Genomic DNA, 16077 nt, shown 5'->3' with positions numbered 1-16077 from the left:
TCATGTTCAAGTATTCAGTCTGAGATGATTCATGCTTTATGACATGGCACGTTATCCTGCTGGAAGTAGCCATCAGAAGATGGCCACACTGTGGTCAAAAAGGGATGGACATAGTCAGCAATGGTTGGTTTTTTGAGTTACTGTTGGTTATTCTTCTAACAGCTCGAACCAGTCTGGCCATTTTCCTCTGACCTCTGGCATTAACAAGGTATTTGCAACAACAGAACAGCCGCTCACTGGATATGTTCTCTTTTTTGGACCATTCTCTGTAAACCCTAGAGATGATTATGCCGGAAAATCCCAGTAAATCAGCTGTTTCTGAAATACTCATACCAGCCCATCTGGCACAAACAGCCTTGCCACGTTCAAAGTCACTTAAATCACCTTTCTTCCCCATTCTGATGCTTGGTTTGAACTGCAGCAGATCATCTTGACCATGTCTACATGCCTAAAGGGGTTTAAATGCCGGTGAATGTATACTGCAGCTATAACATAGTCCTAATAACAATAGAAAATGATTCACAATATTACTATTTTTGATGATTTTTTTCATCAAATAAATGCAATAAAAAAACAACTGATCTGATGATTGACGTGTGTACAGTATGTATGGGTGGGACAACTACATAACTGAGTAAGCACAAGTAACCTATAATCAAAAATACATGCGAAAATACACATGTTCTCCTTTTCTGTATAAAGCAAACAGCATCAGCTCATGTGCATGACAGTAGTACAATGTGCTTGACTCATGTCAGATAAACACTGTTTAGGTTACTAGAACAATTACCCTGTACTTTTCCCAGTTAAACACCCACTTTCATGTATTTTGGGAGAAGTTGATATGTTAATCCAGCAGGCTGCATTATGATTCGTTACCCATCATAGATTAAATAATATGATCATTATTATGCTAAATACATGTTCATACATATATTTGAGAATTGAAATATCAGATATTTTAAAATATAATAAGGATGTGTGTCAATATTTGCAAAAGAAAATGGAGAAAGAGATTTTGGGTGAAGCTGAGAAAATTAACATGTTGTAAATCCAGCAGGCTGCATTATGATGCATTACCCATCATAGATTAAATAATATGATCATTATTAAGCTAAATAGATACTCTTACACATATTTAAGAATTGAAATATCACATATATCAAAATGTAATTAGGATGTATGTCAGTATGTGGAAAAAGGAAAAACGTAGATCTGTATATGCATACACCATTGGAATCATTGAAAACTTTAAATTGATGGTTTCTTAATAAGAGTCACATTAATAAAACCTATGCAGAGGACTTAGCAGGAGTATTAAACATGTAAAAGACCTAACATTTCTTCTTATAAAAACGCCTGTTTCTTGTACTCTACTCTCCAATTCAACTAACAGCTCAGGCATTTACAGTAAGTGGCACCAACATGAGGCACTGAAATCTGTGTTTTGAGTAAAATACATGTCTGTTATGTGGGTAACAGTGTCATGTTGGGACCAGGGCATAGCTACCCAACCCTACTGTTGTTGTAAACAATATTTAGTTGTTTTTTGACACAGACCAATTACAGTAAATTTGGTTTCCCTGTATATGTCCTTGAAGCTCCTGTAATTTTATTTATTTATTTAATCAATTAGAACCACAGTTCAAGCTACAGCTGCTATTTAATGCTCTACTGAAGAAAACAAGTCACCTACATTGTATAACCTGAGGGTGATGTACTGTAAACCAACAGCAAATTGTCGTTTTGGGGTTAATTAACCCTTAGAGTCCATCGTTACTTTTAGAAATGATTTACACTGTGAGCTACAAGCTACTGTCACTCGACTGAAAAACAGCTCTCTAACTCAACCACACTGCCAGAAACGGCCAAGATCATGGGTTTGCATGAACTGATAATAATATATTCCTTCAAAGAACTGCGAGCATCTGCCAAACACAAGAGAAACAAATGCTTTGAATTTGAAAAATGGAGTGAACCCAACATATACTTACAAACCGTTTTCAACATCCGTCACATCCAAGTCAATTACTAATGGAAAAATAGACTTGTTTTTCTTGTTTGATTACAGGAACATGCAGATTTCACTGCATGGATATCTCTAAGCACATCAAGTAATATCTATAATTATAAGTAACATAGTATTTTTTCTTTTCTAAGATTGAATTGAAGTGTATTGTGCATCACATATTGCACAAATGTATTGTTTTGTTAAGACACGTTATTATCCACCTTTTTATCTGTTGGTTTGTTTTTATTTCATTATATGTACTTAGGTTGAAATTATTTATTTGTTCACCTGTAAAATATGTTGGGTTCCACACAATTCCTTCATCATCGTATTGTTTCAACTTATTTTAAATTAATTTGAACAAGCAGCAAAATTCATTTTTGAGTGTTTGATAAGATTTCTCTTTTGTCTTTTAATATGGTAATAAATTATATAAATAAAGATAACAAATAAATGTGACTTTAAAATTCTATTTTATTATATAGTTCAAAAATGTTGTTGTTTTTCTTGTTGGATTACAGGAATATGTAGATTTTATATTGATATACTGTATCTAAGAAGAACATCCAACTCTAACATCTATGCCTATATTTAAGTTATGTTTTCCTTTTCTAAGATTGAACTAAAGCGTATAATGCAATAAATATTGCATTATTTTAAGATAACACATTATTAGTATTTACCTTTTTATTTGATGGTTTGCTTTCATTTTTTTCCATTTAAAAAAATACTGCTTGTTCAAACTACTAATTCTAGATTGTATTTTGTTACGGAGGTTGTGTCTTTTTGGAGTTAACAAGAAACAAGAATCATGGATTTTATTGATAGAGTAGCTGTGTTTATGTGCTTTAGGAAGGTTAAAAAAACAGCATAGATTGTTTCGGCACCGTGTCTGAGTCCACTAGATCCTTTCAGAGGTGCACCCAGCTCTATGAGTTCAACTCCTCCAGAAACTATACCTGGATGATAGAGGCTTTCAGTGGTGCTTCCGACTGAGCCGAGCCCAGTTTGATGAGCTGTTGTTTGGTGTTGGCAGGAGAATTTCCCCTCGGGACACCAATTGCAGGTGCTACGTCATAATCACACCCCTACAAGAGCAAGTTTGGTTAATATCAATTCTTGTCTTTGCATTCGTTTAACATGTAAATCACTCGCACTTGAAGCTTCATCTGCAACTGGTGTGAACGCAACATAAGAAGAACAGAGCTGCGACCTCAAACAATGCTACTGACTGATATATGAAGTGGAAACTGCACTGAAAACCTACTAGAAAACATTTAAGGACTTACTGTACTGTTTAAAAAAATTAAAGGCACAGGATTTTACTACTCATTGTATACAGTAAGAAGAGACCTGTTAGCAGACCGATGGAAATCTGAATCAACATCTGAACGCTCTCCAAAGCAATTATTTGGACAATTTCACTGCACGTCTATCTCTGTTATTTCATCCACTCCAGCAGATTGATACACTTACTCAATTAAAAGATTGAATTTGAGGCTAGCATGAAACACAACAAATTAAACCCATCCCTTGAGAGCCTCGATGGAAAAGTGATATTTTCAATTGCAATTTTAGATGCATCACTTGACTCGTAAAGCGTATTAAATGCTTCACTAGTTTATTCTTTTCCACTATGCTGCAAACTATAGATTACACTAAACAATGACAGGCCTTTGTGAACACAAGATTAAAGCCTCTTATGAATTCCACAGCCATTTCACCGTCTTTAGTAATTATGACGTGCCCTGAAAACAACAATGGAGGGGTTGAAGCAAAATAATGGCATAAGACTACGTAAATGACTACTGTATATTAATAATGCTCTTTTATAGGATGTGGATTTGCATGGATTAAGGGTATAAGAACAAAGCCTATTTTACAGTTGTAGTAAACATTCAAAAATTTTACATTTCAATTTCAAAACAGTAAAACAATGTATCACGATATCATGTTTCATATCCCCCAGCATCAATAATTATTTGGATATTTTTGTACAATCCATTTAGGGATATTAGGATTTTATTTAATTAACCACTTTATTTTAATTTAACAACATTACTAAGGCAAATAGTTTGAACTATCAAAAAGAATAAATGAAAATATATTATCTCTTAAGTCTTTTAATCAAATAAACAAAGAGACCGAATGAATGAAAAATGAAAGAATGAACAAGACAATATTGTTAACTTTTGCTTCTTGATTTAAGAATTTTTAGATACTTGGACTAGAAACAAACAAGACAGAAACAATGTAAGAAGAGCATTTTTGTGCAGAGTGCGTGTTACATGTTTGTGTTTCCTATTGCTAAAATCAAGTAAAACCCAACAAATAAACCATTGAAAATACAATTTCATCTATTTCTGCCCAGACGAATCTCTTGGAAGCCGAATCTAATGAGTTGTATTTGCTTTTAAACAACCCTGCATGCCAGAACAACCACCACATTTATTTTCCTCTGTATAATATCACTGTTGTTTTGACCAAAATAAAATTAATAAAATCAACAACTTCAACCATGAAAGGAGATCAAATTTGCATACTGTTCCAGAGCGAAAGACTTTTGAGCTCCAGAGGCTGAGAGCCAGTAATACATCTGATTTGGCTTAGTGACAAGTGTCGTGTCTTGCATATTTCAAAGTATTTCCCCTCTTTCTGCTCTCTCTGAATCTGAAGATGTCAGTAAACACTCCATTTTTCTCGAACCTTATTTAATGTATGTAAATATAGAGCAGATTACAAGCCTTTCGTTATTTATTGTATGTCAGCGGAGATTCACAGATTCATTTCAGTTGAGATCATGAAACTCATATTCTTCATCAGTCAAACTGCAGCGTCTGAGATCTTCTAAGATGTGAAACTGCATAGCGTACAATGTTTTTTTTTTGCATGTCAGAATGTTCATGGATTCTGACTAACACCCTAAGTCTATGTATTGCTCCTGACAGCCTCTCTCCCTTGCAGAGACAGTTGCTTGTTCTCAGATCTATGTGTGTGTGCGCGTGTGTTTGTGTGTGTGTGTGCGTGTGTGGTATATAAAGTGATTAAATAAATCACAAAAGTCACGGTTCAGTCAGATCATCACCTTTTGGTTTTTGAGAAACAGATTGGATTTGGAAAAAAATAAAATATTAAAAAAGGAAGAGACTAATACATTTGCATTCCAGTTTATCACAGGAACATTTGGTTTTCTCACTGAGAGACAACACAGGCTATGAATTAGCTGCACAAATGACATATGCAAGGATGTACAGTCATTTATAATATAAATGCAATGTACTCTGTATACTAATTTAAACAAAAGTTCTGTCTGGTTCTTAAATCTGATTGGCTGATAGCCATGTGATATTCTGCAATAACAGCACTTGTACAGCCTCTTCACCCTTCTGTATTACTCCGCCCACATAGAGTGACAGCAGATCAATAAACTCACTACAGTTTGACAAATATTGTAGCCGAATCAGCCCGAACTTCATGGTAAACTCGATCGTTTTTTATTTACCCAAGTGTGTGCTTTTGCTTGACTGAAACGGTGTAGCCTGTCGCTGACCTTTAGAGACAACTTTAGGTTGCACATTAAACATTACTACATCGGTAACATGATCATGGCATTCAATTTCATAAGGGGTCGTTTCATTTTAGCAGCTGTTTTTCAGTCATTTATAATCCTCGATGTCCATGTCAGAGCTCCAGTTCACTGATGTTGTCTTTCGTAGATTTAGTCATTGGTGCAGGTTATTGTCTGCCTTTATATTTGCTGTCCGGTTAATATTTGCAGATAGGGAAAATCTATTTGTTCACTTAAGTGAGTAAGTGATGCTAATAATCAACACAGATCCATCAATTTCGTCTTTCTGGCTGCTCTTTCTATGAATGAATTATGTAGAGGCACTGTCCATGCGTGTATCCTCATCAGCTAGTAATGCTAGAACCTTATTATGAACTGAGCTGTTGAATGGTCAGCGTATAAGGCGGCTAGGCTAACCTAGCTTCAATTTTGATTCCGTTATTTTCTAATCGGTTGCATATCGTGTGGTGAATATACCCCTGTAATGCAGACTGCAGTCTTTTTTTGTCTGGCTTTTTCAGATATCTTACCTGTTTGCCAAAAATGTCTAATTTTATCCCTGGTAATGTCTGACAGCGGCGCATGCTCTTTGTAATAGAAGTTGCAGGCACGAAAGCTTGACAGGCGTAGCAACAGTAACTAAGGAGGGCGGGGCTTAGCGAAGGGTCAATTCCTTCATGTGAGTAAACAGAGCAATGGGACTGCCTGCACATTTTACAAGATAACACATTATCATTTGCCAGTCATATGTCATTACTCTATTTATTTACTCTGTGCTGAGCACCATGTACTGTAACAGTAAAGCTTGCTAAAGACTGACATTGTAATTGCAAAGTGGGCTTTAACTATTTTAAGCTCTTTTGAAGATCTAATTGCATGAAACTGTTCAACAGACTGGTTAAAAAGACTAAAAAAGTAGTCTACAGTTCTTGCCGACACACAATTTACATACTACTTAGGATATAAATTAACAATGCATATCTAATTTTTCGTCTTCTTGGGAAATGCTATATTTTATATTTTAATTAGAGTGTTTTTTTTTTATTTCAAGTGTTTTGTATAAATATATGAATACAATACTTAATTAAATTCCTCCTAAATTAAACTAAATATATTTTAGTCAACTAAATATAGAGTTGATGTAGTCGACTAAAACTAGACTAAAACTAAAATGATTCAGAAGACTAAAATGTGACTAAAACTGAAATGAAGTTTTTGTCAAAATTAACACTGATAGTCAGACTCGCTCCTGTTGGTGTCATCAATCTGGCAACCTGTGCTTGCATGTGTTTTGAACCCGGTGTGCAATACCTAGTTCAAGGACTGGGTGTCAAACTTAAATACTGCACTTTTAAGGTACAATTCTTACTAAACCATTGACAAACTTTTAGCCCAATAAACTACTAATATGCTGCTTATTATTACTGTTCATGTAATGAGTAAGATAAGGGAGGTAGAATAATGCTTTATAAGTATTAATAAACAGCAAATATCTTAATAAGAAGAAGCTAATAAGCCAGTAGTTTGAATACATAAACTCAAGTGTTAACTAGATCGATCCTAAAATATTTTTTGTTGCATTATAAATATCAAGGTTAACAAGTTAAAGGCTCATCACAGAAAAAGTATTTAAATAACTCAATCTAACCCATGCAATTTATTGGTAGTGAACCATTAATTAATATTTTAGACATTATTAAACATATGCAATGTTCTTTGTTAAAGTCATGTACTTTCAATGGAAATCTATATGCATTACTTATGTTAGTTTGTACAACCTGAAACACTAGTCGGATCAATTTAGTGTCAAATCGACATCACGTCACCGATACAGTCAATACAGTCCGACTTGTATTGAACCAGAAATATACCTTCAAGCGTATGACCACAAAACATTCCTATTGACCACAAGATGACGTCAATACATTGTGTTTTAATATGAGGAAATGGCTTCACCTTAAGAAAGAAGTCTGCAGAATTGAATATAAGACAGAAGGAATGCATTGAAAGTAAAGCAGGCTCACGGCTCTATTGTTTGGCTATAGACCTCATGAATAAAAACAGCATGAAAATTTACTTTCATGGCTGCCGCGTTTGTGAATTATAGCATTCGGTTACCGGGTAACCTCAGTGAACGGCTGGAGGACACGACAAACACAGTCTGCCTTTGGTCGGAGACGCATCAGTGAATCGCATTTAAAGAAACTCTCCAGAAAACCCTGCGGCTTCCCACAATCCTCCACAACAACAGTCTGTCGCCAGCAGGAAATGATTGGCAGGGCTCTTCTCCAGAGATTATCGGGTTTAATACTCATGCAGGTCACAGAAGAGCAGCCCTCAACCACCTTCACACAAGAAAGAGCTTCGTTTTGACATCACTTAAACATGCGGCTGTATGTTGATGATGCCTCTAAAAGACACTCTATCCATATTAAGATGCACATCGAGTATTACGTCTTTACAGATATTGCATTTTCAGAATTTGTAATGTAGCTGTTTGTGAATGTAACAAGTGTGCAATGTCAAAGTGCACAATAAATGGAGTTAATAGACACATTTCCATCCAAGGTTGCTAGTTTACTTTGTTAAAAATTAAAATAATGCATTAAACTTTTGCAAAATCACTACTTGTTGAGAAACTACAGCAATATAATACACATTAGCTCTTTTAATTTCCTCTATAGTAAATAAGCAGCACATCATAGCGAAAGACGACACACAGTAATACTGCCGTGCAAAGGCAAAAGACTGTAACTTTGTTTTCTGACGAAAGTGAGTTATTGACATTGACATGAAGACCTCCTTTATCATGTGGATATGTATCTTGAGTCAATACCATTGTTTTTTTCCAAGGAAATAATGTGTTGTTTTAACAGTAACTTCCCAAATTTAAAGCAAAACCTAGGCAGAATACCGTAAAAACCTATTTGACTTAATGACATGGTATGCTTCTGTTCTCTGCCTTTGTTCAGCTGCATGTCAATGTGAAGTTACTGTGAGGAGCCTTACCTTACAATATTCTGCAATTGTTTTACTATCATAAATAGGCTAAGAATAAAGCACTGCAAACAAGCAAAAACTATCAATTGTGAGCCAAAAAAAATCTTAAATAATCTCAGTTATTTTTTTTTTCTTCATAATTTGTATTTTCACTCAGTGCCACAAGAATGATCATTATTTCAGCCTGCTGGTGTTTACATTGGTCCAGTCGGTCTTTAGTCTAGGCTGGGTTATTTTTGAGTAACACTGTAAACCCTTAGTTTTAAATTACAGAAACTAACTATATGGCTGGCTGGCTGGCTGGCTGGCTGGCTGGCTGGCTGGCTGGCTGGCTGGCTGGCTGGCTGGCTGGCTGGCTGGCTGGCTGGCTGGCTGGCTGGCTGGCTGGCTGGCTGGCTGGCTGGCTGGCTGGCTGGCTGGCTGGCTGGCTGGCTGGCTGGCTGGCTGGCTGGCTGGCTGGCTGGCTGGCTGGCTGGCTGGCTGGCTGGCTGGCTGGCTGGCTGGCTGGCTGGCTGGCTGGCTGGCTGGCTGGCTGGCTGGCTGGCTGGCTGGCTGGCTGGCTGGCTGGCTGGCTGGCTGGCTGGCTGGCTGGCTGGCTGGCTGGCTGGCTGGCTGGCTGGCTGGCTGGCTGGCTGGCTGGCTGGCTGGCTGGCTGGCTGGCTGGCTGGCTGGCTGGCTGGCTGGCTGGCTGGCTGGCTGGCTGGCTGGCTGGCTGGCTGGCTGGCTGGCTGGCTGGCTGGCTGGCTGGCTGGCTGGCTGGCTGGCTGGCTGGCTGGCTGGCTGGCTGGCTGGCTGGCTGGCTGGCTGGCTGGCTGGCTGGCTGGCTGGCTGGCTGGCTGGCTGGCTGGCTGGCTGGCTGGCTGGCTGGCTGGCTGGCTGGCTGGCTGGCTGGCTGGCTGGCTGGCTGGCTGGCTGGCTGGCTGGCTGGCTGGCTGGCTGGCTGGCTGGCTGGCTGGCTGGCTGGCTGGCTGGCTGGCTGGCTGGCTGGCTGGCTGGCTGGCTGGCTGGCTGGCTGGCTGGCTGGCTGGCTGGCTGGCTGGCTGGCTGGCTGGCTGGCTGGCTGGCTGGCTGGCTGGCTGGCTGGCTGGCTGGCTGGCTGGCTGGCTGGCTGGCTGGCTGGCTGGCTGGCTGGCTGGCTGGCTGGCTGGCTGGCTGGCTGGCTGGCTGGCTGGCTGGCTGGCTGGCTGGCTGGCTGGCTGGCTGGCTGGCTGGCTGGCTGGCTGGCTGGCTGGCTGGCTGGCTGGCTGGCTGGCTGGCTGGCTGGCTGGCTGGCTGGCTGGCTGGCTGGCTGGCTGGCTGGCTGGCTGGCTGGCTGGCTGGCTGGCTGGCTGGCTGGCTGGCTGGCTGGCTGGCTGGCTGGCTGGCTGGCTGGCTGGCTGGCTGGCTGGCTGGCTGGCTGGCTGGCTGGCTGGCTGGCTGGCTGGCTGGCTGGCTGGCTGGCTGGCTGGCTGGCTGGCTGGCTGGCTGGCTGGCTGGCTGGCTGGCTGGCTGGCTGGCTGGCTGGCTGGCTGGCTGGCTGGCTGGCTGGCTGGCTGGCTGGCTGGCTGGCTGGCTGGCTGGCTGGCTGGCTGGCTGGCTGGCTGGCTGGCTGGCTGGCTGGCTGGCTGGCTGGCTGGCTGGCTGGCTGGCTGGCTGGCTGGCTGGCTGGCTGGCTGGCTGGCTGGCTGGCTGGCTGGCTGGCTGGCTGGCTGGCTGGCTGGCTGGCTGGCTGGCTGGCTGGCTGGCTGGCTGGCTGGCTGGCTGGCTGGCTGGCTGGCTGGCTGGCTGGCTGGCTGGCTGGCTGGCTGGCTGGCTGGCGAATTATGTGCATTCTCCCCACGCAATGAAGGGGCGAGGCCAGAGGAACTGTAATATTATAGCAGAGAAAGCTAAAATGGCATCCACAACATGTCACGTTAAGGGAAAAGGACCCAAGTGCAGAGTAGATAGGATTTTATTAAATAATAAACAACCCGAGGGAGAGAACACTAGTAAAACAAATAAACTTGACTGGGCAGTCACGACAGGGCAAGACTTGACACAGCAGGACAGGTAAAGATAGACAACATGTGATGACGAACTCGCACAGGACAGCAGACATAAGGGGTTTATAAACTATAGGAAATTAACTAATAATGGTTTAACAAGGAGGGTGGGACTAGACGGGAGAGCGCATGACACAGAGAGACAACACAAGCCATGCGCTCACATAACACAGGACAAGAACATGCAGCCAGTGAGAGAATTCATTAACCGCATGTTCATGACAACACAACACTGAAGCGCACGTGACCACAAATGTAAACACCAAGCCACGTGCTTTGACAAAAGACACAAGACAAGAGCACACGATAGATAAACACCTTACCGTGTGCTCACACATAAGCAACGCGCATGCTTCATCTCAGCGCCAACCAAAACTGAAACCAACTAGATGGAGGCGCCGAGAATAAAGCAGCGCCATGCTGACAGAACAAACACAAACACTAGTACAAGAGCGTGCACGTCTGAGGGACGCAGAGCGTGCGTGGCCACATCAAGCGGCAGCGCGCACACTCTGCGTACACCCACGACGGCGCGCGCGCACACAGAGACAGAAACAGGACCACACATGAGTAGTGTCAGAGCTCTGCCACCAAAACAAGAGTTTACAAGACCAAAGTGGCAGAACCCTGACACTAGCCCCCCCCCCCCAAAAGGGAACATCCAACAAGGTACAAGACAGACAAGAAACACCACAAGACAACATCAACAGACACAAGACAGGGAGGTGAACAGGCAAGACGACATGAAGGGGGGGAGGGAGAGAAGCCAAGCCAGACCCAAAACGACAAACAAGGGAGGGATGGGAGGGCAAGACAAGGGAGGATCAGTCCAGGGTGGGACTGGAGGGGCAGTCCAGGGCAGGTCCAATGGGTCAGGGACCCCGGCAGGGAACCAGGGTGGCAGAGGCATGCTCCAAGGTGGAGCAGGAGGGACAACCCAAGGAGGATCGGCCTGGGACAGCAAGGCAGGAGGCCTGTAGGGAGCCGGCTGGGATGAAGGCCTGTGGGGAGCCGGCTGGTCTAGAGGCGACTTAACTAAAGCCGGCTGGACTGGAGACCAGAGGGGAGCCGGCGGGGCTGAAGACCAGAGGGGAGCCAGAGGGGCTAGGAGCCGGGCTGGGGCCGGCTGGGCAAGACATCTGGGGTGCACCGGCAGGGCAAGGAGCCATGCTGGGGCCGGCAGGGCAAGACGTCTGGTTGGGGCCGGCAGGGCAAGACGTCTGGTTGGGGCCGGCAGGGCAAAACTTCTGGTAGGTGCCGGCAGGGAAAGGAGCCGGGCTGGGGCCGGCAGGGCAAGGAGCTGGGCTGGAGCTGGCTGGGCAAGACGTCCGGGTGGTGCCGGCAGGGCAAGACGTCCGGTTGGGACCGGCAGGGCAAGGAGCCGGGTGGGGGCCGGCAGGGGTAAACGTCTGGTAGGTGCCGGCAGGGAAAGGAGCCGGGCTGGGGCCGGCTGGGCAAGGAGCCGGGCTGGGGCCGGCAGGGCTAGACGTCTGGGTGGTGCCGGCAGGGCAAGGAGCCGGACTGGGACCGGCACTGAGCTGCGCTCAGGGGCTGGAGCCGACACTGGCGTCTTTCTCCTCTTCCGTCTCCTCGGGCAAGCAGACACAGGGCTAAACTCATCCATAATTTGAGCACCAACTTCACCCAACTCCGGGAGTGCTGCTGTAGCGGGCTTGCTCGTGACTGGGTGGACGGCTGTTGTGGTTGATGGCCTCTTTACTCGCTGTTTCGGAGAAGAGGACAGCAGAAGGCTGGGGTCAGGATGTTCACCAACAGCCTGATGAACCAGATGCTCCACGAACTGGTGGTAAGATAGCCCTCCCAACTCAAGCATCTGCTGGAAATTGAGGGGCTTGTCGAGGGCATAGTTGAGGAGGTTCACTAGGGCTTGATCATTAAACCCCAGCCCCTCTGCTGCCACACAAAATTTAGCCGCAAAACTTCCCACCTTCATGCCACGTTGCCGCAGCGACTGCAGACTGATGAGCTGCAGTATGCGGCTGTCTTCACTCTGCTGGGTCCTCATTTTTGACGAGTTCGTACTGTCACGTTCCGGTAAAGGGAAAAAGGAGCGAGGACCCAAGTGCAGAGTAGATAGGATTTTATTAAATAATAAAAATACAATAAAATGCAAAATAAACAACCCCGAGGGGGAAAACACTAGTGAAACAAATAAACTTGACTGGGCAGGTACGACAGGGCAAGGCTGGACACAGCAGGACAGGTAAAGATAGACAACATGTGATGACGAACTCGCACAGGACAGCAGACATAAGGGGTTTATAAACTATAGGAAATTAACACAAGAACAGATGAACATAATTAACTAATAATGGGTTAACAAGGAGGGTGGGACTAGACAATAGACGGGAGAGCGCATGACACAGAGAGACAACACAAGCCATGCGCTCACATAACACAGGACAAGAACATGCAGCCAGTGAGAGAACTCATTAACCGCATGTTCATGACAACACAAACACAACACTGATGCACACGACAAAAGCATGTGACCACAATGTAAACACCGAGCCACGTGCTTTGACAAAAGACGCAAGACACGAGCACACGATAGATAAACACCTTACCGTGTGCTCACACATAAGCAACGCGCATGCTTCATCTCAGCGCCAACCAAAACTGAAACCAACTAGATGGAGGCGCCGAGAATAAAGCAGCGCCATGCTGACAGAACAAACACTAGTACAAGAGCGCGCGCGTCTGAGGGACGCAGAGCGTGCGCGGCCACATCAAGCGGCAGCGCGTACACCCACGACGGCGCGCGCGCACACAGAGACAGAAACAGGACCAGACATGAATAGTGTCAGAGCTCTGCCACCAAAACAAGAATTTACAAGACCAAAGTGGCAGAACCCTGACACTACACTGCTATTTCCACAGAGCTTCTCTGTTTCTGTATTTGGGCTTCCCATGGACACGACATAAAGATAGAAGTGCTTACAATTCAATTTTTAATTGTTCCAGAGAATTATAAAAATATATATACCTAGCTCTCGACAAAGGAGTTCCTAGTTAAGTGCTGGATTCGGCTAAAAACTGCTTAAAGGAGCAGCTCCAACCATAATAGACAAAGCTGTGAATTGTGAGCCACAACCTAAGTATTTTTATTTGCTAAAAATAGATCTATTACATGTAAAGTTTTAAGTGATAACGGTATGTTGTAGCAAGAACGTAAACAACAGGAAATGCTGTTTGGCACTGCTAACAATTTAGCTACAAATTCATGTTTATCCACCTCTTTTGCAGCGTGTGCAGTGTTTCTCTATGCCGTCGATTTCAGTGTCCCTCTATGTGGCCGCAATCCCTGCCTTCTACATCCCAAATAACAAACATGCAAAAGATATGTGAACATTTCATATTACTTACACATGCTTATTACAAATATATATGAAAGACTCTTGTCAGATTTTATTTTAGAGAGCAGGAGTGAGGTTCAGCTGTGTACTCTTTATTTTCTGACAGATTCAGGCTCAAACTGATACGGAACAGCTGCACTGACTGACAGTATTTACACAACAAAGGCAAAGCGTGTTCCAGTAGAGGCGTAGTGCTTCCTGGTGACGTGAGCCAATCTGCTAATCACAGCACATTTTGTTAGCTGACCAATCATGACAGTCGTTTTCATGTTAGCTGAGTAGCTGTTTATTATTAAAGCAAGATATATGAAAAAATAACATGATTTTTTACAAATGAAGCATGAGCACACATTGTTTTGCACCCAGTAAACACAACCAAACCTTAAAAATACACTCTGGACCACCCCTTTAATTAGGCGAGTCATTGGACAACAGTGGTTTATTCTGTAGCTATATATATATATATATATATATATATATATATATATATATATATATATATATATATATATATATATATATTATATACACATTATATTTTATATTATATATAACTAATTTTATAACACAATCCTACAAACTATAATAACTATAACACAATCCTACAAACCACTGTGTGTGCTTTTACTTAATCAGAAAGACGTTTAATCATTCAAATTATAAAAACAAAATGTGTATCATCATGTATTCTCTCTCTCTACATATGTTAATGTATTTTTGATTAATGCAGCCTGGAATAACTATGTCAGCATTTACATAATGGATATGGGTCAAATTCAAGATGACCCATTTTGTTGGAGGCATCAAATTAAATTTAAAAAAGTGTCACATATATCTTGTCTTTGACCCATATACTGCATAAGATGTAAATTTGAAAAAAAAAATCATATATAAAAATTTATAGAGTTGAAAACTATTAGCCTGCCCTGTATATTTTTCCCCAATGTCTGTTTAACTAAAATATTTTTTAACACATTTTTAATCATAAAAGTTTTGATACCTCATTTCTAATAAGAGATTTCTTTTATCTTTGTCATGATGACAGTACACCATATTTTACAAGATTATTTTTCAAAATGCTAGTATTCAGCTTAATGCGACATTTAAAGGCTTAACTAGGTTCATTAAATAAGTTAGGGTAATTAGGTCAAATCAAATCATGGTTTGCTCTGCAGACAATCGAAAAAATATATAGCTTAAAGGGGCTAATAGTTTTGCCTATAAATTGGTTTTTAAAAACGTAAGACTGCTTTGAAAGAAAGAAATATTTGAAAATTTAAATAAATTCACAGGAGGGCTAATAATTCTGACTTTGTACATATATTGGTAAAATACCTTTAATAATCCACTGATAATCATTTTTTACCCCTATGATTATTATTTCTTTTACTCTCTATTCACCGTTAACTTGCATTTTATAAACCACCAGACATCTCGATTTCAGCTAAAAATCTGAAAAGAAAGTTATCTAAACTGTGGATGGCCTGAGGGTGAGTAAATAAACAGCAAAGGTTGTTTTTTGGATGAACTATCCCTTTAAGCATCATGTCTAAATAACAGTGCAGTGAAGGCTAATACCTGAAGGGCTGCAGAGGAATCTGGCGACCTGTGGTTCAGACTGATGCGGGATTTCACCAGAGACTAATCAGTATCCTGAGAGATAATGCAGAGGTGATGCAGCCTCTCGAGCACATGCACCTGGAAATCCATCTGAGCGGCAGACTGGACAGATGGAGGACTTCACAGGTTCCAGCTGAGGCCATTCTAAACACCTGAATGAACTGATCCAGATCAGATTACTGCTGCACTCAGCACAGAGATTGCAATCCTTAAAAATAAACACACTGACTTATTGATCAGGAGTCATTTTCACAAAACATCTTAAAGGAATAGTTCATTTAAAAAACAAACAAAAATAAATCTTCTGTCATTTACCCTGTCTTCATTTGGTTCAAACTGTCTTTTTTTTCTGTTGAACAAAAAGAAGATATTTTGAAGAGAGCTTAAAGCATGTAACCATTGACTTCCATAGTATTTGTTAGGAGTAGAGTGAACAGGATACCTAAATTAATGGCTTTTGTGGCAATCTGCCTAGTA

The 16077-nt window shown here is 42.2% G+C and overlaps 2 protein-coding genes across 4 annotated transcripts in view; one reads left to right on the top strand and one right to left on the bottom strand.

The window, feature by feature from the left end:
- prkg1 (protein kinase cGMP-dependent 1) overlaps positions 1-16077 on the bottom strand; it is a 248018-nt gene that overhangs the window by 113655 nt on the left and 118286 nt on the right. The window lies entirely within an intron of this gene.
- On the top strand, positions 4517-14193 carry LOC141376749 (uncharacterized). The gene is made up of 2 exons (XM_073918144.1): positions 4517-10627; positions 12916-14193. Exon 1 carries the CDS (start codon positions 8864-8866, stop codon positions 10403-10405), a length of 1542 nt encoding a protein of 513 aa, XP_073774245.1. The 5' UTR covers positions 4517-8863; the 3' UTR covers positions 10406-10627; positions 12916-14193.

This window comes from Danio rerio, chromosome 12, assembly GCF_049306965.1.
Source record: "Danio rerio strain Tuebingen ecotype United States chromosome 12, GRCz12tu, whole genome shotgun sequence".
Lineage (NCBI taxonomy): Eukaryota > Metazoa > Chordata > Actinopteri > Cypriniformes > Danionidae > Danio > Danio rerio.
Note: the sequence above shows the minus strand (reverse complement) of the source record. Positions and strands in the feature narration are given on the sequence as shown.